Source organism: Gobius niger (assembly GCF_951799975.1).
Source record: "Gobius niger genome assembly, chromosome: 5".
NCBI lineage: Eukaryota > Metazoa > Chordata > Actinopteri > Gobiiformes > Gobiidae > Gobius > Gobius niger.
The window spans coordinates 20,017,568-20,039,657 of NC_136856.1; the positions used below are offsets into that span (position 1 = coordinate 20,017,568).

Genomic DNA, 22,090 nt, shown 5'->3' on the forward strand with positions numbered 1-22,090 from the left:
AATATCATTGATGAAATGATATTAGATGTGCAATTTTCTGTGCATATAGATAGACTTTATAATGTTGAGAAATTTCATAAAGAATATAGCTTGTTATCTGAAGCAATACAAATATTTAAAGGCAACAGGTTTCAAATGTTTAAAATACTGATTCTTGTAGTGCAGTAACATCCCTGAAGATTCAAGCCACAAAACCGGTGTCATTAACAACTGAATTCCTTATGACCATTTTGCAAAAAGTACTGCTGAATATCTTCTCACCAGTAGCTCTGGTAACTGCAGGAGCTGAGAGTACTGTTGTTGTAGTACTCTTGCAGATAGGTGGAAGGCCACTAAAACACACACCAAAAAAAAAGGTTATTATTATTCTTTTTTACAAACAGTGCACACGGTTTATCTGCTATTCTCCATCTCTAAGATGTACACAGACAAAAAACCAAAAACCTGTGGTACTTTTGTATACGGGGGGTGAAAAGAATGTCAGCGTGTCATCAGCTGTGCAACGGACCAGTTAGTCACATTCAGCCTTAAGCATCTCCTCAGGATGACAAAAGTGAAGAGGCTCGTGCACAAATAAGCAACTCTTCTTGAACTAACCACCTGGCAGCAGTTTGGACATGCATGTTTGAAACAGGCTTTATTAACCGGGGTATATCAGTGTTGGATGTTTCATGCTAGTGACCAGTGTTGGGAAGAATACTTTGAAATTGTATTTAGATACCGAAAAATAATAGCCTTAAAATGTATTTTGTAACATATTCCGTTACTTTGTCCAATCAGAGTACAGTATTTTGACTCTTTTGAAAACGTTCACGTTGATTTACATTATATTCATGCATAAAAGCGCCGTATGAGTAAAAACAAGCTGCTACACTTTTTACATCGCCTGTAATGAACTTATTTGCCCACTCATTCAGAATGCAAAAAAGCGCTTTGCAAATGCCCACTGCTCAACATAACAGTGAAACTTTGCCAGCTGTTCTTTTCTCACTTATTGTTATGAATATAAAACAGAAAGTTACTACAGAAGTAGTACTGCAATGTATTCTTTTGATATTAAGAAAGTAACTGAATTACAAATGCCCTCAAATGAAAGCGTTTTTACCAGAATAGGAGCGATCGCGATGTCATCACATCCGTTGGCCCTGGTAGGCATTTTACGTTTTCATATTTGATAAACATTTTATTAAAATCCTATGATCGGCAAAAACAATGTCCATAAACAGGACATTGCTTCTCTTTCGCTGTAACAGATCTATCATTTTATAAAACCGAGTTAGAGACCTGGATGCATCAGCTGTTGCCTACCATTCACCACAACATCCGGCGAAAATTGAGGAAGTAAACAATAACAGCGATCGCTCATATAGTTACTCAAAATTAGTATTTTAAATGCATGTATTCAGTTACTACCCAACACTGCTAGTGACACTTACAAATTGTTGTGGCTGGCTCCATGACTGCAGATTGCTCCAACCTAAAGCGAGAGGGAGGTTATGTAATTATAATCATTGTAAATTTTCCTCTTTTAATTAATCTTACTGTTTTGGCCTGTGCATTGGGTCTTGTAAGACAATGGTGGACGATGAGGATATAAGTTTCTACTGCAACGCGATGGTTTCTTGACATGTTTTGGGGCAGGAGGCAGTAATCTGCGTGCCTCATCTTTATACTCCTGTAGCACTGTTTGTGCTTGTTGCTGCGATAGCTCCACATACTGTAGTTCGTCTATAAGGTTCTCCTGCTCTGGAAGAGTGCAGCTGACTGAGTAGAAGACAACACAATTAGAACATTACAACTAAAAACACAACAAACTAAATTTGATGAGCAAATTTCACCTTGTAGTTTTAGAAACGCAGCATGAGGAATTTGCTCTTTCTCTCTTATTTGATGCATTGAAAGCCGTCGTTTCCATTCCTCTTTGGAAGGAAAGATGACCATCACCTTGTGTCTAAAGCCTATAAACAGCTGCAACTTGTACTGACGTGCAGAGAAGAGTATATTACACTGCAAAGACACCATAAAGATATGTTAAAAAAGAAAGAAAAAAGAAAAACACACATTAAAGGTGGCGCAGTCACCTGGTCAAGGATGTAATTGCCTGGTCTTTCAGCAGCAAGTTTGATCAATTCAGTCAGACACTGAGACGCTTGCTGTAACTTGATGTTCCTTTTAACGTTTGTCTATACAGAGAAAAAGTGAGCAGAGACACATTGGCTTTCAAAAACAGACTGAAGGTTTCACTCACGGTCATGCATGCGAGCAGCTCATCCGTGTTCAACAGCCGGTAGTGCTTTTCTGGATGCTGGTTTATATGGTTCTTTGCCCAGTGGGTCTTCCCAGCACCAGGAAAACCAACGATTAAAATCATCTGAGAATGAAAGAAATAAATATAACAATTTTGCATCAAACTCTTGACTAAAATTCCAGATTGTTACTTCCCCTTACCTCACATTGTGATTTAGATCGAGGAGCAGAAACTGTACAAATCCTGGCATCAGGAAGTGTAATCAGAGACGTAAACTCCGGAGGAGAAGGGTACCAGGGACATGACAAAGGATCAAGTAAAAACCGAACAGAGCAGCTCCTACAGACAACATGTGGAAAAAGAGGCTGTCCGTGTAGTGCCGATGCATCCAGAGAAAATGCAACACCCATAAAAAGTCCATTTTTATGAAACGAGAGTTCAACAGCACCATCTGAAGAAAAAGACTGTGGTTTGAGGAAAACTGGTTAAAGCTTTAAAAAACTGAACTTCGAATCAGAAATATACATCGCAAATAGACTGAGACTCACAGCATAACAGCCAATAATGTCTCCAGCTGACAAAGGTTGTCCATAGTCGTCCTCTTTTCCCTGGGAGACTTTTTTGCCACGCCCATCATAAGCAAACGATAAAAAATCATTACCTGCATTTAAAAAGATAACAGAAATAATTTGAGCTATAATTCATCGATAAGTCTGTTCCAAACTAAGACACATACCAAGCATTAGAGAAGTGAAGGCCCCCGACCAACCAACTCTCAGGCCAAATGCCTCGAGTTCGACATCTTTATGGCTTTGTGGTTGTGAAATCAAAATCCTCTCCAGCCTCACTTCGAAACCTACTCTGTTCTTCTGGACCCCATGGGTGAGCCTGCAGCCGGACCATAGCAGAGGAAACCGCTCCCAAAACCGTGGATGGCCACTATGACCATCTGGTTCTACCTCAAAGTGAAGGTGGCTGTTGTCTTGGGGGGACAATAAAGCATGCGAGTTATTTATTTACTAGAAATACTATTAGCATTACAATGACATTTGCTTCAATTTATGGCATAACTTACATAAATCAATTTTAACTGTGCGTTTATCGTCCTCCAAAATCTCTTCCACTGCCACTGGGGGTAACTTTGATCTTATGGGGAAAAAAATAATAATATTTTTTATAATATAGCCAACTTCTTTGTGTTACAGATTTGCGTAATTTATGATTTCCTTTAGCACAAACTTTAAAGGAGTTTTCATCCCTTTTTCTTGCATTAACCTCTTAACCTGAACCAAGCACATTTTCTCCAGTTTGGCTCTACCATAAAAAAAGCTTCAAAACATCAACCAAAATGAGACGAAAATGATGATGAAAAGGCAGCAAAAGAGTGACAAAAATGCAACAAAAGGCCACAAAAAAGTGCAACAGAAAAGTGGCAAACAACAAGCAATTAAAAGTATAAAAAGTAACTACGCGGCAACAATGCATGGAAAAGGTTTAGATGAGTTTTGTAGGTCTTAGCTTTCAAATGAGGCGTTACACTGGCCTATACTGTAACCTTTAGATTTAGGCAAAGCCGAACATTGCACATTACATATTTTGAAATGACAGTCATATAAACCTTGCTGTCCTGTTTAATAAAGCCAAAACCTTTAAAAGGAACAGGCCACCGTTCTCCCATACTGAGATATGTTCTTATCTGAGCTTAGACGAGTCGATACGTACCTGTTTGGTCTCTGTACGTGCCCGTGGAAGAGCGTGGTAGCTTCCAACTTCATCGCCGTTTGGAGCCATAGGGATAACCTGGGAGAGGCCAGATCCTAACAACATCTTTGGTCGCTGTGCGTGACTGAGTGCACGCACAAACACCAGACAGCTCAGGTAAGGACATATCTCAGTATGGGAAAACGGTGGCCTGTTTCTTTAAAGAGGGGGTATTATGCTTTTTTCAATCACATAGCACCAGTCTATATCACACTACAATGATGACGAAACCTTCTGTTGGTCTGTAAATGCAGTAAATTAGAAGAACTGCCTTGTATAAAATTGCTCTTTCAAAATGGCTGTAGTGAATGTCTTGAAATAGGCCTCTGTCTCTTTAAGAACCTCTGACCCTTTCTGACACGCCCCCTCCACACGCTGTCTGTGGCATCAGTGGGGAGGAGGTTCTGCTGAGGAGCAGTGGTTGGTTACTCGGCTGGTGACGAAAGCTCAGAGGCGTCTCCAGGAGGTGGGGGCGTTCCTAGGAGGACTCAGGCAAACCTGTCCCTAAAATGGCTGCCATCAGAGTTTTTACAGATTACTCAAAAATACATGAATGTGCCAAGGCAACACTTCAGGCATGTTTTTAATGAGGGAATGACATAATAACATGATGGAAAGCTTGAAAAAGTCGATTTTGCTTAATATCCCCCCTTTAAAAGGTACACCGCGTAACATTTTGAGCTCTACTGTTGCCGGAAAAACAAAACACGCTCCTAATGTCGAGCTCAACACAGAAAATGCTGTTACTGCAATGTGTAATAAAAGACTGGATTTGGATGAGAAACAAACCTGTTTAAAGCAGTACTAAGTAACGTGTTTACCTTAATAAATCCTTTCCGTAGTCCCTGTGGGGGTGATACAAGTGTTAATGGGATGATTGGAGGGTCTTTCATCTCCCCCTGGTGTCTCTGGCCAGAAAACCATGTTTGCAACTTGACTGCCACCGGTCCGGAGAAAGCAATACACACTAATGGAATCACGAAGAAGAAGCTAACGGGCAAAGCTAACTGCGGGCTAACGTCACTTTAAACAGTATTTACAGCCAAGTTTGAGTGAAAAAAATTATTTCCATTGTGTAATTTGATGCACAGTAACCCTCTCTCCCTTCGCCTTTCCTGTCAGCGTCGTATTTACTCTCCAAGACAATTAATAAGTTAAAAAATCGTAACTTGCTACGACACCTGCAGTTGCGCTTATGGCCTCTAGGGGGAAGAGTTACTTAGTACTGCTTTAAATCTCAAGTTCTACTGCCTTTTGTCACATCTCCATGGAAACGAGCTGGAGACGCACCCACTCCTGGTAAAGTGTAGGAGGGGTGAGCCTCATAAATGTTTGTTTATACATTTGTTGAGGTATTTTTCAATGATGAAAATATCTGTCATAAAATAAATGCTTGTATTTCAATTTATTTTTAATGGGCTAAATTCTATGCGGTGTGCCTTTAAAGAAAAGAGACGCTCCCCTGCAAAGCAACTCGATGTTCCCCTTACCTTTCTGAAGGGACCTACTTTACGCACGTTAGAAAGTTCAAGAGGGTCAACGCAAAATCGCACCCATTTAACACTGACTGTACATCAACATACCTTTTATATCTAATCTCTTCTTTGAACTCATAAAATGCTCTTCCCTTCTCCTCTGTGAGCTCTTCTTCTTCTTCGCCCTTCCGTTTGTGCAGCGTCTCCTCCTCACGCGACCCGAGCCTTGCGTCCGCCGGTACACTCAGCCCAGCGTCCGTCTGCGTGGCCGTGTCCGAGAACTCTCTCCGGGCGGGCAGAGCTGGAGAAATTGGCTCCTCTTCAGTTGGTAAAGTTAAGTGAGGTTTTGCGGTATCATTTTTCAGTTTTGACTCGAGTCCACCGTCCAACGCAGACCACAGTCTACCGATCAAGTCCGCTTTAAGTCCCCTACTGTCCAAGCCTAGTTCTTTCAGTCGAGATTTCAGCTCTGGGACTTTTAACTTTTTAAGCTCCTCAAGTTTGGCGGTCATGTTGCACTCGTCTCAACTCGCCGAAAGAGAAATTGTTCAAAACATTTAGTCAACATGGAGCCCTGGGCCGTGATTGGTCAAAAGCAAGTGACGCTGTGATTTGAGTCGTTTTCTCATGGCTCGCTACCGCCCCCTTGTGGTTGGGAATGTTACTGTTTAAACTATGAAAAAAGAAACTACTAGACTCACTGTTTAAACAAGAGAAGGAACAGCTTAGGCTAGTGGTTCTCACTTTTCACACTAAACACCACTTCATGACCTTCCAAGTGCCATCAGGCCTAAATCAAGATCAAATAAGTTATATACTGGGGCTAAAATAGATGTACATTATTATGTCTAAACCAGGGGGAAAAACAATCTTAAAAGTATTATTATTAAAGGATAAGTGGAGATATGTTTTACTTAATAGGATCATATATTAGAGTAATTCTATAATAATATAAATACAAAATACTAATATAAATACATATTATTTCATTTATACAGATATATCTAAGTGTGCAGGCTGTATAGGCTTGCAAGAGTTTTGAAGGTGAAAAGTAAGACAGTCAGCCAATTACCGAAATGTTTATTATAACACACAAACTGATTAACAGAATAGGGGATGGCCAGGTAATACATAATGTATAAAACAAATAACCCACTGTCACTGTTGAAAACAAGTCTGAGTTCTTTCTCCAATGCCTGTGTATCATCACAATGCAGGAACAAAGAGGTGTTCACTTTGAATCATTGTTTTTGTTTAACTCATCAAAGTCATCAAAGCAATTATTTCCACACAAACAACATCAGAGAAAACAGGAAGGGTTCAGGGCAGCAATTTCGTTGCCAACATCATGCTCACACAGTAAGCCGTTCATTTGAAAACACCCAAAGATATTTCGCAACATCTGGATTCATTCAACATACACATTTTCCCTGAGTGATCATCCAAAAGAAAAAATAGACCATAGTGCAGTTCCATATTACTATGCAGAACAGAAATTAATACACACGGCACATATGTGTCCCAGACCACAACACAATTTTTACAAGATATTGCTCATTTCAATAAGCATTACTTCCTCTTTGTCATTTGCCATTATGGCACGTTTACTGATATCTGGTGAAAAAAATTACGCTGTGTTAGGTACACAACATACTCGATACATTTTAATGTTACTGCCCTCTCTTTTAATGCTCCTTTAAGTCACAAAAGGCACATTTTTTGCGCAACTTAATTTGGTCAACAACTTAAGCTTTTTTAACTTTTATGCATATCAGAGCTTTCAGACAAATAATGAGAGAGTTTTTTTTTTTAACATTTGGAACTTGAAAAGTGTCTCTCTGAGAATGATCTGCTCGGGGGGTAAAGGGTATCTGGTGCACAGGGCACATAAATCCACAGGTATGTTTTTGTGCATAGGCTGCTTATACAGTAAAGACGGTGAGTGCACACAGGTCATGTTTTGAGAAGTTGAACGAAACCATGCATCACACTAAAACAGTAGGTGCAGCAGCAGAAGGTGACGGAAATCCATCAGAGGGACTATAGCCCAGAAGACATTCTTTTTCTCTGGGCAGACATGGTCCACTCATGTTCTGGCTGTGGGAGTGGTAGAGCCGAAGGAAGGCCAGAATGGACTGGGTCAGCCACAGAGCTGTTATAGCCCATAAAGAAATCTACATATATAAGCAAGAGATTACAAATGATTCTCTGGTGCTTCGTTATAGTGTGTTATAGTGTGTTACCTCTGCCAGGCTGAGCTCGGTGTAGAAAGAAGACGTGTCAACATCCAAGAAAAGCGGGACTGACTCAGCTTGAGCACAACTGAAATCAGGTTATGTGATTGTATCATTTCACTGGAAATATTTTGGACACTGTCCAGTTAAATCTTAGCAGCTCACCTAAAAGGCTGTTTGTTGTGATCTGTCACCGTGTCACACCATGTGACCAGACCAAGAGACAGAATGACACTGGCACCTCCAGAAAGGAAGAGCACGCACACACTCAGCAGCATGGTCAGGAAGGATGAGAACAGGGTGCTGTGGGGAAAAACACAGATAACTATTGAAAAGCAACTCAGAAGTCTTAGGAGTTTCAAATTGTTACAATTAAAATACCCAACTAAAGACAAGCATTAGCATGTAATACATCTACATGAAGTGAAAATCAAGCTGACTACGTTCATCAGTGGACTGTTGTGTTTATGGTTCAACAATGAACCTCAGGAAGAAGACAGCAGTGTCTTTATTCAGTGCTACTAGGTCCCTATAACTTCATCCTCCACCAGACTGTCAGAAAGCTGAACACTCCCATCCCTCTGCTGATTGTGACTGACTGCCTATGCTTTACACATGTGATTAGAATTCACAATAAACTATTTGAACTGAAATATAACTTTATTAATATCATCCTAAAAACAAGAAAAATACAATGCATTCCTGTAGCTACTCACTCATCGTGTCGTCCGTGCAAATACAAGAGGCTCCTCCAGCCCTGCACAGCGCCGTGCAGCACAGTGAAGATGCCCACAAATGTAGCAAATTGACAGGCTGATAGTGGACCCCACTGTTGCACAACCAGATGTGCGTTTTCTTGCTGTCCCGAAAGTACCTCTCGGTTATTATCCCCCGTCCAGAACCCACTTGAAAAGAGAGCACATCGTCCTTTGAAGGCAGAGCCATTCAGTGCCATCGGTACCACCACCAGCAAACCGGCGCCGATGGACAGGGCGTGGACGGTGCAATGGGCGAGCAGCAGCCGCCTGCCCAACTCCATGTCCTCCGAAATGAAGAGGTCAAATGGACACGGGTTGATAAGCCTACCTATTTAACTTTAAACAAGAAGAAAACAAAGTGCTTTATCATGATCATGGATATTAACTTTACATGGGGGATGGACCGCCCTGCCTTCCTCCTAGTTGTTACGCTGCCCTCCCCTGCCCCTCACCTCGCCCCCCGGAACAAGCATGCGCAACGGTCTCTTAATTAGTGTTTTATTTATTTTATCTATCTTGTAGCTAATTTGATGCAACTGTGAGGCACTTTGAATTGCCTTGTGTATGAATCGTGCTTTACAAATAAACTTGCCTAATTCAATTCAACAGACAACCATGCAGCTACATTAACTAGAAAACATTCAAAGTGAAAAATAACCACAAACAAATCCGCATCAGACATGGATCTACAGTTATATCAGATTGTAAAAGGTGAGCTGGGGTCTTAATTTGTTTTTATTTTATTTTTTCTCCTTGTAAAAAAAAAAGTGCCTTTACATTTGGGTGTAAAGTACAAATAAATATTTGATCAAAAAAAGATTGTAAAAGGTATGTTGTTGTTTTTTTTGTAAAAAGTATGTTTTTTTTATTTTTTTATTAAGCAATGTATAGTAGGCCTACAGTAGTACAGTAGTAAAAAAATCATTGAAACAACAATAATAAACAACATTTTACAGTAGTTGCACATGGAAATCACCTCTATAGATTAAAACAATGCTTTGCTGGACCAGTGCAGGATCATAAAAAACAAAAAGTAAGAAGAAAGAGGATGGGAAAGCAAAGGGAAAAAAGGGAAATAAACAAATAAATAATAATAATGATGATGAAAAAAAAAAACATATTCTAGCGCTACGGGGTTTCAGGATTTAAATGAAGACATTCAATGCTGTGCAGCACTCAACAGTCTTAATCGCCTTCTGTTTTTCAGAACATTTAATTGAGAGAATGTATTGTTTGAAGCCGTTATAAAAGGCAGAGAAACATGGCCTTTTCCCGGAACATTTACATGAGTGAATATGATACTTTGACATCAGTAATAAAAGATTAATTAAGTAAATAGAGTTATTGTTTTGTAAGTTAGAGTCAAACAGACCAAACAATACACTCTTCCAATGTAGAACAAAATGCTTTTCTTGTAAAAGGTATGTTTTTTATTTTTATTTTTATTTATTTTTATTGAAAAGTATATGAGTATACAAAGTATGCCAGGGGGTAACAGAATTGTACAATACAATTATTCAGTTACAAATATATTATATTTTGAGCAAATACTGAGTTTTTAGAGCCTTTTTGTTATCAGAGCCTTCCAAGATCTTGATATATGAGAGAGTATCACTAAAAAAATGTGCAAAGTTGGGTTTCTGCTTAGAATATTTACATTTGTGAATATAAAATTTGGACAAAAGGATAAGTAAATTAATAACAAAATAGAAATCTTCATTCTTTTGCTTTCTGAAGAAACAAAAAATAACGTTTTCCCATTTCATTGTAAAAGGTATGTACGGTATGTGCGTATTTGGGAGTGACGTCACTGCCTGGCGCGCGCTAAGAATTCTGGGAGAAGGTCAAGAATCAGTGGTGTTTTGGTGGTGTCCGTCGAGAAACAAAGATCAACAATTAAGAGATTAGCTTCAAATCAAAGGTTAAGTCGGTTTGTCGAAGTCGTCATCTTTACCTTATACATCGCGTCGAGGGGAGAAAGAGGCAAACATTACAAGCGGCTTCTTTTTCAGATTCGTATGAAGACTGTTGGCTAATGTTAGCAGGCTAGCGCTAGTATCATTGTTGTTGTTGTCGCCTTCCTTCGTGGGCAGCCTTACCGTGCACGATTTCCCCCAGCGAAAGCAGGGCTTGCTGGCCGAGCGATGTTTTACTGCTTTCCTCGGGAAGATGGATGAAAAGTCCAGCCGAAGCAACAGCCGACACCACAGACTGTTCATCGCCCTGCTGATGGTGCTGCTCTTCGGCGTCATTATGGTGCAGTACATGTGTTCAAGCGGCGCTGAATGCCAGACTTTGCACGTCCTGGGCTCGTGGATTGGGAGTTCATCCACTTCTCAGAGTAGCGGCAACGTGCTTCAGGATGGCGTCCCGAAAGACCCCTACATCGCAGAAGACAGGGCTTTGGTTCGCTTTATTCCCAGGTTTAATTTCTCCAAAACGGACTTGTATCGGGGAATAGACTTCAACATTAAGGGCGATGATGTTATAGTGTTTCTGCACATTCAGAAGACTGGTGGCACGACGTTTGGGCGCCACTTGGTGAGGAACATTCAGCTGGAGAGGCCGTGCGAGTGTCACGCGGGGCAGAAGAAGTGTACTTGTTATCGGCCAGGTAAGAAGGAGACGTGGCTGTTTTCGCGTTTCTCCACCGGCTGGAGTTGTGGTCTTCACGCGGACTGGACTGAACTCACCAATTGTGTCCCTACACGCATGGACTCACGGGACGCTCCGAAGATTCTCCCGAGGTTTGTTATGGCTCTATGTGTTTTTAATTTATCTTTAGAAACACAAAACAGTGAGAAGTTGTGAGAGTGGAGTTTATTAAGGGGAGACACTACAGGCAAAACTCAATTTTTTCAGGTTTTGGGCCAAATTGGTCTCTGAACATATAAGTTTTCACCCGGAAACAGAAAATATGCCTAATCTTCACAATAACATGTTTAAATATTGCGCTGATTCAATGTTCACCCATAGACTTATACGGGACAATGCAATTTCAAGGGCCTTTTTCTCAAAACTGAAATTTTTCTGTCATTGTGGCGACACTATGTCCACGTCAGTAGGACCTAAAGACTTCACATTTTCCAGCCTTGGACTGAACAATATTTGGAAGATTTTTTCAGGGGGATTTTTTATTATTTAATCCCGAGCCCCATTTATTGAGTTTTGAATGTCAAAAAATGAGGCGAAAATTTAATTTTTCCCCCCTAAAAAACTGCTTATTTTAAAACTAAACAAGAAATTCAAAATCCGCTCTGAAAAAGTCTTGGCAACTCATTCATCAATAAAATGAAACAATGAATTTGAATGTAGCTCTATCCATTATTCAGATTTCGTCACCGAAAAAAGATGGGAAATTTGGGGCATTTTTAGGCATAAAACACATTGTTCTTATATGAAAAGATAAAATAACAGAAAATTTGCCATGTATTTTATTCTCACATTGTGATCGACAGCAACAGTTTAAAATTGATATCTGTAAATATGCATTTTTTCCCTATTCACCTGCAGTGTCTCGCCTTAATAAACTAAAGTAGAAACAATGTGTTATCACAAGCATATTCAAATGTTTTTTCTCTCTTTTTTTAGGCGGAATTATTACTATATCACCATTCTGAGAGATCCAGTGTCCCGTTTCCTAAGTGAGTGGCGTCACGTGCAGAGGGGCGCGACATGGAAGGCATCTTTACACGTGTGCGATGGCCGTTCACCAACTCTCTCTGAGCTGCCGAGTTGTTACTCTGGTGATGACTGGTCAGGCTGCACCCTTCAGGAGTTCATGGACTGTCCCTACAATCTGGCGAACAACCGTCAGACCCGCATGCTCGCGGACCTGAGTTTAGTTGGCTGCTATAATGTCTCTGCTATGAGTGAGGATTACCGCTGGGGTGTGCTCTTGGAGAGTGCGAAACGCAACCTTCGCAGCATGGCTTTTTTTGGGTTGACGGAGTATCAGCGCAAAACCCAATACCTGTTTGAGCGTACCTTTAACTTGGAGTTTATTGCTCCTTTCACGCAGCTCAACGGCACTCGGGCGTCCAATGTTGAGGTTCCAGCAGAGACACAACACAGAATTCGTCTCCTTAACCAGTGGGATGTTGAACTGTATGAGTATGCAAGAGACCTTTTTCTCCAGCGTTTCCAAGTGGCACGTCAGCAGGAGCGGCGGCAGGCCCGGGAAAAGCGTATGCAAGAGAGGAGACGACTCCGTGGGAGACTTGCAGTGAAACAAGGGTTGCTGTTGAAGCCCACAGTCACTACCAACCAGGCTAGTGATCATTATTTACAGAAAGAAGAGAAGCAAAAAGGCAAGACTGCTGCAGACACAGAAGGCCTCCTCCCAAGCTGGTGGGAGCTCGAGGAGAATGAAACTATTGAGGACTACTTGGACAATGTTGAACAATGGTGACAACCAGTGGAGGAAAAATGCTCTACAAGAGACTGTGCCAAAGTTTGCCTTGTTTTTATTTTTATCCAGTTGGGGAACTGGTAAAACCGATTGTACTTTCAACCTCAAATCACATGTAAAACAAAAAAAGATGTATTACTTGATAATGCACCCATGTCGATTTTAACACAACCATCAACTTATTTAAACCTATGTTTTTTTTTATATATTAAAAAAAGCTGCTGTAGTATGTATGTGATTAACAATCTGTGTGTTTACCAAAATACTGACCTGTCTGCAATGGAATTGTGTCACATGTAATTTTAGATGGGCCTACTTGCCATGAGACTTTTTATTTCTATTATTATTATTTTTTAATCTTATTGTTTATAGAGTGTAACTTTTGCATAAAATAAATTGTATGATTTGACTGGGTCTATGAACTTTTTTTTCTTTTTTTCCTTATTATTTTATTATTTACAAAAAACTCTCGTTGGGAGATAAAAGTGCAGAAAATGTACAATTTAAATAAAACAACATTTCTATAAGAAAATAGAAAGCGAAAATTAAAATGAATTAAGCGAAGGCACTTCAGTCCATTAGACATGTTATTGTCAAGGCAATTCACACACATACATTTTCCTCAATCTTGTAGGACAGAGTCACATGGAAGCCCCACAGATTAGAACGACAAATATTCAGAGACATCTTCACATAGAGAGTAAATGTTATCGCTTGAGTCTTTCAGAAGATTCAAGGAAGCAAAGAACTCCCTCAATTCAATTTTAAAAAACCAATAGGGATGTATTCTTGTTTTGCCATTTACTTTTATGTATGTGGTATTTACCCATAACTATTGTGATATTATAAATCCTAAAAAGTTCCTTCGGCAGGTTGTCATTCCTTAAAAGAATTTGTTCTAACTTTAATTGTGTAATTTTCTTCATTTTTGTTTTCAGCCAATTCATGAAGTCTTGCCAGAAACTTTTTATCACTGGACAAAAGAAAAACAAATGTTCAATAGTTTCATCTTCCTGGGAACAGAACACACATGGCTCCACCTCAAAGCCAAACCTCTTTTTAAGCATTGCAGCTGCTGGATAATATCCATTTATAATTTTGAATTGCATTTCTTTGGTTTTAGGAGGAATTGGCCATTTCATGAATTTGATGTATTTATTTGTTATTTTGTCATCATAGTGCCTTATTTCTGCATTTTGGTCAAAATCATGAAATAGTTTACATTTGAATAGTTTACTAATATAATTATTGTTACACTTTTTGCTATTTAAAGGAGTCTGGTTTATTTGCAATTTAGGCAAATTTATTTGACTTTTAGAATAACGTAAATAGTTTTGTATCATATTTAATAAGGCTATTGGTATTGCTTTACACACCTTATTATACTCTCTTATTGAACTTTTGAATTTTGTTTTAAAATCCTTAAATCTAAAAAAAATTACCTTGTTCATCTAATATATCAGTGATAAAAATTATTCCTTTTTCAAACCAACTTCTGAAAAAAAGCGTTTTTCTACTTATTGTTATCACTCTGTTGTTCCACAAGGTAGAGCCATGTGGTGTAAAATTATGAGCAAATACCATCTTCCAGTAATGCAGAACTTGCTTATGATATTCAGACAGTTTCACTGGCAATTTGGATACCTCGAAATCACATTTCAAAAGAAACTCCAAACCTCCCACTTTAGGAAAAATACTTTTAGGAATATGGAACCATAAAGAATCAGGTTTATCTAAAAAGGCTTTTATCCAGTTTACTCTAAAAACTCCAACCATAGATTCAAAATCAATTGTTTTTAAGCCCCCTTTGTTATAATCCTTTACAAGTTGTGATTTTTTTTAAGTAATACGTTTTAATACGCCATATGAATTGGTAGATTATAGTATTTGCTTTTCTTATGTTTTGTGGACTAATATAAAGAGAGTAACTTGGATAAATCAATTTAGAAATCCCTTCTGATTTTGACAAGAGGTTACGTCCTAAAATAGTTAAGTCTCTTGTCAACCAATGATTTAGGTTTCTTTTTATTTCTTCAAATCTCTCTTTGATATTTTTGGACTCTCTTATTTCCAAGTTTTTAGATAGATGAATGCCCAAGTTTTTCACATCATTTTTTACTGGAATCATCTCCAAGTCGGTCTCAGTGGATTATACAACGGTAATATTTCACATTTTTTTAGATTGAGGCAAAGGCCTGATGCCCTGGAAAAAACAGAAATCACATTTATAGCCTTCTGAAGAATTGATTTGTCTTTTAGAAATATCACTGTATCGTCAGCAAATTGGCTTCTTTTCAATTCTTTGTCACAAACTTTTATTCCTTCAAGGTCTTTTTTATTTACTACAAAATAGGCCAAAAGCTGCGTACAAAGAATGAATAATTTAGGTGAAATTGGGCATCCTTGTCTAATTCCACAAGAGACATTGATTCTTGGAGTGATGCCTGATTGAAGTGAAATATAACTGTATATTTGATCATAAAACATTCTAATTACCTACAAAAGTTGTTGCCAAACCCAAAAAGTTGTAGTGATTTCAATAAAAAGTCATGTTCGACACAGAGTCAAATGCCTTAAAAAAATCAATAAACAATATTAGGCTTTCTGTGTTAATAAGGCTCTGATAATCTAAGATGTCCATAATTAGTCTCACATTGTTATGGATATCTCTACCTTTAATAAAGGCTGACTGAAATTCGTCTATTAACTTAATCAAGACATGTTTTACTCTGTTAGCAAATATCAAAGCCAGTAATTTATAATCAATACAAAGTAGAGTTATAGGTCTCCAATTATCTAATAGTAATAAGTCTTTATTGGGTTTGGGCAACAAGGTTATCAGACCAGTTTTCATTGTTGGGGATAATTGACAATATTTTATGCAATCGAGATATGCGTTAAAAGGGTCTATGATCTTCCTATCTACGTAAGGTAGGGGGCCGTGCTACATTTCTTAACACCAGCAGAGGGCGCTGGAGAGGTGTGGATGTAACTTAACATTTTGGGGTTTGATGTAGCAATAACAATCACATGGGTCACTCACATCATGGACCTTGGAAGCTGAGCAGGGAAGGGCCACTTTTGGTGTGTGTGTGTGTGTGTGTGTGTGTGTGTGTGTGTGTGTGTGTGTGTGTGTGTGCGCGCGCGCGCGCGCGCGCGCGCGTGTGTGTGTGTGTGTGTGTGTGTGTGTGTGTGTGTGTGTGTGAGAGAGAGAGAGAGAGAGAGAGAGAGAGAGAGAGAGAGAGAGAGAGAGAGAGAGAGAGAGAGAGAGAGAGAGAGAGAGAGAGAGAGAGAGAGAGAGAGAGAGAGAGAGAGAGAGAGAGAGAGAGAGAGAGAGAGAGAGAGAGAGAGAGGTTGGTTGTGGTCGGAGGGACCGATGGCGCAGACTGGCAGTCTCCCTTCCGTCAGTCTACCCCAGGGCAGATGTGGCCAATAGGAGTTTACCACCACCGAGTATGGTGTGAATGAATAATGCACGAAATTACCATTATCGTTACTGTAGCTGTAATTTCATCTTATATTTTATCGTATTAGGCTAATTAATGTCTGTATTTTCTATTTGAATCCATTTAGCCTGGTAAACCACACCCACTTCTTTTCTGCGCCAAAGACTTCCCTGCGTGGCATTAACAGGGAATTGTATCGCAAAGCCAGGAACATTTAAATAGGCCCATACTAGCGGAGTCTCAAAGAACAAAAAAACGATGGGACATTCTTTAACTTGTGGTGATGTGTTACCATGGATTTAATAATTATAATAATAATTGTGCTGCCTACCGGTTCTGAAATAGCGGCTCTAATTGGATACGCCCAGCAGCAGCATCGACGGCGCAGCGCGGTCCAACTTCATAGCTGTGCCCTCCCTCTCTGTCGCACACGTTTTGCCCTTCGCCTGGTTTTAACCTCCTCTACTGCGCCGAGGGCTCGCTGCCACCCCTCCCTCCAGCCAAAATGATAGTGCTGCATATCAATAAGCTTTGTGGTTTTCACGGCGATGCATTTTAATCATTGTTTTTAAACCTACTTCAAGTGAAACCAACGCCGTGCGTGACTGTGCGAATGATGCCAGAGTTTATTCTGTGATGGATCGGGTAAAAGCAGGTAAGAGACTGCGTGGAGTCATCTCTCTGGCGCAGCAACTCTGACTGCAGCAATAAGCTAGTCTGCCACGGGCTCCTGGGCAGTTTGTCTCACATCATGTCAGACATGGCCTATTTGACTTGTACACGTGTGTTCAGTGCTTGGTTTACACACAGTCGATGTGCCTGTTGCATAGGAGGTATTGTCGCGTTGTTACAGAGTATAGGCTCTAAGCAACAGTGTTATTAGTCAAGTTTACAAGCTTGAGTTTCAAATTTGTGACCAAAGAGGGTTGATCTAAAGAGGTACAGCCTACTTAGCAGATTGAGATGGTTTGGAAGTCCTGTGTTAAAAAAATACATAGCCTATCTGAATAAACTGACATTAGTTATCAATTTGCTAATAGCCTAAATAAATAATTTAAAAATACTAATAATATAAACCTCATAGACGTTTATATAGACCAGATAGATACATGTATCTCAGATTTCTGGGTGGGTGTGGGTTTGTGGGTACAGGGAAGAGAGTTTGAAAGTGTGTAGAGTGTACACACACTGTATGTTTTTCCTGTGATGATTGCAATCCTGCATGTTAAGTATTTCTACAATTATATATATATTTTATAAATACGTTGTCCCTTTAAATAAATACAAATATATTGTCCCAAAGGTCGTTAAAAGTGCATACGACGATAGATTTTTCTTTTCATCATTCAGAACAAACTAAGCACAATTAAATATTAAATGTTGTCTAGTTTTATCTGGTTTGATGTTTTGTGTGCTGTTTATTTCACTTTCTGACAGGATGTGACATACGAAGATGTATGATTAGGCTACAGTACCCACTGTATCACACTGAAACTGAACCAATAGACTAATAGCTATAACTCTCCCTCTTCACAGTTTTAGAATAGAAAAGGGTCACGGTTTTATCACCTTTTTTGTGGGTGTGAAAATCTGGCGGTAGTTGCCATGTGTTTCAATTTGCTTCTCTCCCTTTCATCTCGAGCTGTCCTCTAGAAGAAACGTCAACTGCACTTTAAAGTTTACATATGGGGATAGACAGATGCCACAATGCACTAGGGGCGTTAATAATACTTAATACTTAAGCTAATTGGATTGTCTCCTTGGTGCGGACCAAAAGCTTTCACTCTCTTTTGGATTCATTCATCATATTATTTGTTCAATTTTCAAAATATTATTTTTACGAACCATTTAAGAAAATCTCAGCATCTACAGAGAGCTGTTTTTAAATTGTATTCCCTTATATTATTGTTATATAAATAGCTATAGGTGGTAGTACATGTGTTTAGGTGAGTTACGCAGACAGTGGTTTCATTCTCATCACTGGTTCTTATGCACGTTCCCAGTATTAATTATTTTGCTGAACCCAATGACAGGAATGAAATGGTTTGTTTTAGCCGACTGTGGACCCTTTAGATGCTAGATGCATATTGCTGAGCTACATTGTCAGGATATGTGTAAGCAAACCGCCGGACGCTGACCTACACAATAACACCACTGCTGGGCTTGTCATCAAAGAAACCATGTATCACTCGGAGGAACCATCAAATGTATCATCAAAAGGACTTGTATGTTCTGGTATTTGTTTCAGAGATTCCAAGTAGCTGCATTATATTCCTGCAGCTTTCTCCATCCATTCACTTTTTTCGGCTACTGGCATTATTCTGTGTGGATTCAGAAGAACCCTGTTTAGTGTCGACTAAATATTGTCTATGCTCAAACAGACTTTAAATATCACAACAAGATGACAAACTTTCCTCGTTAAATAAAGGTCAAACTACAAACGGTATCGTTCATTCACCTTCATGAGGAGTCTCCCAAAGCGCTTCACCCAGTGTAGGGGATTCATTCGACCCTTGCCTTCAATCTTAGCTTACGGTATAATTGCTCCTGCCTTCATGTATATTTTTCTTATCAGAGGTCTGAGTAATAGGATTTTTGTAGGGGGCGCTAATGTGCCCTCTCAATACCTGACAGAGTGAGAGTCCATAAAAGTTATCCAAATAATTTGAGTAACTTTTTGTCTAGGGCTGGGCAATTCATCTAATTTAATTGAAATCACAATCTTTACTTTGATCAATCTTAAATATCGTCATGGGACTTTAAAATCGTCAGGTTTACTGGCCTGGTGAGAAGGGAATGAAGCCCCTCTGTCTTTTTTCATACAGACAGCATCTCGTGAATCGCCCTTATATGGACATTTTTGAAAACAGTTAAGGGGGAAAACAATTTTGAAAAAAATCTAAACTTTCTCTAATTATTCAAAAACTACTTTAACAAATGCTGAATTGTGAACATAGTTTCTACTAAATAAAGATACAAAGACATGGAGAGGAGCAAAGTGGTTCAACAGCCCATAAATACTTTTTAAAAAAACGGACAATGCTAACTGGATGCTACATGTTAGCATCGGGCTAATGCTAACGGTTAGCTAGCGCTAGCTACAACTGCCGTTTATTCCCTTCTACTGAACAATCTGCTGTGAGAAAATATCCATATGGACCCGATTTACTCTTGACTTTATTTGTATGTGAAAAATAAGTTGATATTCCACCAGGAAATGGCTAAAAAGAGTGAAAATGTGTTTCCCAAAAGATTCTATTTTCCCCCTCGGCGACGAGTTGTCGTCAGAGTCTGGTTTCCAGGCAACAGGTTTACAGCATTTCTTAAACAGAAACAACATCTAGTTTTGGAGATTGAATGAAACATTGGAAGATGTCTAATGGTCCTGGAGGAAAGCATTTATGTTTGTTTGAGCTGAAGTTTGTGTCAAGAGTTGATAAATCAGCTACTTGTATTATGGAAAAACAAAATAGATTCTAAAATCGAGTTCGATCAATATGAGAAAAACGTTTTTGGGCTAACTTTTGAAATTCCTCTACTCTTGATTATTTCCCCCCAAAATAGAGAAGAGATATATTTTGTACGATGTGTAAAAAAAATGGCAGATATTTCCGCTTTTATGCAAAATATCTGACATCCAATTTGGCGTACGCCGTTGCCGTCATTACGTTTACTTGTCAAGATGTATATATGGACCAATGTTTTTGATTCCTATTCCGCAATTAAAAAAAAAAAAAAAAAAAAGGTGGCGCTGACGTGCCAATATTTAGAAATTCCAAAATGAGATCAGGTTTGAATTTTTGGAAAATCTGTGCACTTCCATAAATGTTTACTGGGTGAAAATTGCGACGGTGTGAAAAAATAAAAATAAAAATAAAATAAGAATAAAATAAGAATAAATAATATTCCCATGTTTCCTTATTCGCTGGTACCATAAACTATATATTTCAATAAACCTACCTCATGGTCGGTGCCCATCAGTGACCCAGGGCTCTCAGTCCATTTACTTTTATGGACTTTGTACAGTTGCCATATTTTTTTTTTTTAATGCGCGTGTAAGTGCAGGAACTATGCACGACGAGTGTATGTTTGAGGGAGGCGTGCACTTTGGGGGCAGTGCTTTGTAGAGCACAATTCATACACAGTTGCATAAAATTTCAAGAAAGCAGGTAAAATCCATCCATAAAACATCAACATAAAAATGAATTAATTACAGTAAAAAGCAAGAGTGCAGATAAAATACTTGAAACAGCATGAAACAGAAACGCTTAGAACCACCAGGAGACCCCTCTCTGAAGTTCTCAGGGCCCGAGATGGTTATATGGCTCTAACGTAGCTGTATTATGTGCTAAACCATGAAAAGCTAGACATTTTTGCAAATGTATTAAAGCCTCAAGTCTTCTCTCGGGTATGATGCTACAGGCTTTGCACATCTGCATTTGGGGTATTTTCGTAATGCTGCATTTACAGTGCTGCAATAGTTGTTCTGTCCCCTTCCTCAGATCTGTGCCTCAAACCTGTCTCTGCAGTCTACAGACAAATCCTTTGACTTCGGGGCTTAGTTACTGCCCTGACATGCACTGTCAGCTGTGGGACCTAATATAGACAGGTGTGTGTCTTTCCAAATCAAGTCCAATGGATTCCACCTGTGGTAAATTAACCACAGGTGAAATCCAGTCGACTCTAGTCACTTGAGTCAAGTTTTAGAAACATCTCAATAACAATTAGTGGAAACAGGATGCACCAGAGCTCAGTTTTGAGTGTCATTGCAAAGAATGTGAATACATACATGTGATATTTCAGTTTTTTATGAAAACAACAATCTTTGAAAACACATTTCATGCAATTCATTAACAAAACATGTAACAATACACTGCTTTATAAATGGTTACCTCATTACATGTATAAAACTATAAGAAAACCTTTTACTTAAAGGGGCTAGATGCAAGTTAGCCATTATATACTCACTACTGCCACCTCAGGCCATAGGTTTAACTGCAACTTCTATATTAAGCTCGTGCATGACGGCAATTTGGACCCGAAGTAACATCTTTTTGAGTGACAGTGCAGGATTTTAGAGGCACTTGTGGTGAACAGGTCTGAGCTCATTCTACACATTAGGACATGGCTGGAACATGTAGGGGGGGAAATTCTTAATTTGAACTCTGTATAGTCCCTTTAACACCTAAACATATAGCACACAACATGGAGCACAATTGGAGTCTTTTGGGTCACGTTTCCATGGCTACAAAAATTACTTTAAGTTTTAGTCTATATGTATTCATTCATAAGCTCCGCGGCGCATGTCATTCGTGTGCACCCAGAGTGCATGTGTATCATTATCACTGATTGCTAAACTCAGGCTGCAGACACTCAGGACCTTCAACGTTACATCCTCCAAAAACACATGACATCCTCGCGGCATAGTCATGGGTTCTCCTGCAGACGACCAGACTGCAGTGAATGATAGATCCAGGGCACAGCGCATTGTCAGAGGCGCAGACAAATTCATAAGATCCAATCCTGGTTGTCCGGCCTCAAAAGCTTTGTTTCCAAAAAAGTACAAGCTTAATGTTGTTCAAGAATTTCCCAAACCAAATCAAATGTGCTGCTCTGTGTTTTACTGCCATCTATGGAAAGCTAAACCCAAAACTTAACACTTAACTAGGACATGGCCGACACATGACTTACTTAGTAGTACAAATTTGATTTCTATTTTGTCTTCCTGTGTGAACCCAGTGACATATTTTATTATAA

The 22,090-nt window shown here is 39.2% G+C and overlaps 3 protein-coding genes across 3 annotated transcripts; 1 reads left to right on the forward strand and 2 right to left on the reverse strand.

Moving 5' to 3' along the window:
• Positions 1 to 242: 242 nt before the first annotated feature.
• LOC306963573 (heterogeneous nuclear ribonucleoprotein U-like protein 2) lies at positions 243 to 6,176 on the reverse strand. The gene is made up of 11 exons (XM_079557147.1): positions 5,593 to 6,176; positions 3,324 to 3,394; positions 2,985 to 3,242; positions 2,797 to 2,909; positions 2,449 to 2,712; positions 2,249 to 2,371; positions 2,082 to 2,183; positions 1,839 to 2,007; positions 1,543 to 1,764; positions 1,437 to 1,477; positions 243 to 332 (listed from the first exon to the last, which is right to left on the reverse strand). Exons 1-11 carry the CDS (start codon positions 5,994 to 5,996, stop codon positions 258 to 260), a joined length of 1,842 nt encoding a protein of 613 aa, XP_079413273.1. The 5' UTR covers positions 5,997 to 6,176; the 3' UTR covers positions 243 to 257.
• A 1,183-nt stretch (positions 6,177 to 7,359) lies between these two features.
• LOC306963152 (transmembrane protein 179) lies at positions 7,360 to 8,876 on the reverse strand. Its single transcript, XM_079556630.1, has 4 exons — positions 8,435 to 8,876; positions 7,884 to 8,021; positions 7,728 to 7,806; positions 7,360 to 7,658 (listed from the first exon to the last, which is right to left on the reverse strand). The coding sequence occupies exons 1-4, from the start codon at positions 8,755 to 8,757 to the stop codon at positions 7,470 to 7,472; spliced, it is 729 nt and encodes a 242-aa protein (XP_079412756.1). The 5' UTR covers positions 8,758 to 8,876; the 3' UTR covers positions 7,360 to 7,469.
• A 1,377-nt stretch (positions 8,877 to 10,253) lies between these two features.
• On the forward strand, positions 10,254 to 13,296 carry hs6st2 (heparan sulfate 6-O-sulfotransferase 2). The gene is made up of 2 exons (XM_079556089.1): positions 10,254 to 11,223; positions 12,068 to 13,296. Exons 1-2 carry the CDS (start codon positions 10,646 to 10,648, stop codon positions 12,885 to 12,887), a joined length of 1,398 nt encoding a protein of 465 aa, XP_079412215.1. The 5' UTR covers positions 10,254 to 10,645; the 3' UTR covers positions 12,888 to 13,296.
• The last annotated feature ends 8,794 nt before the right edge of the window (positions 13,297 to 22,090 follow it).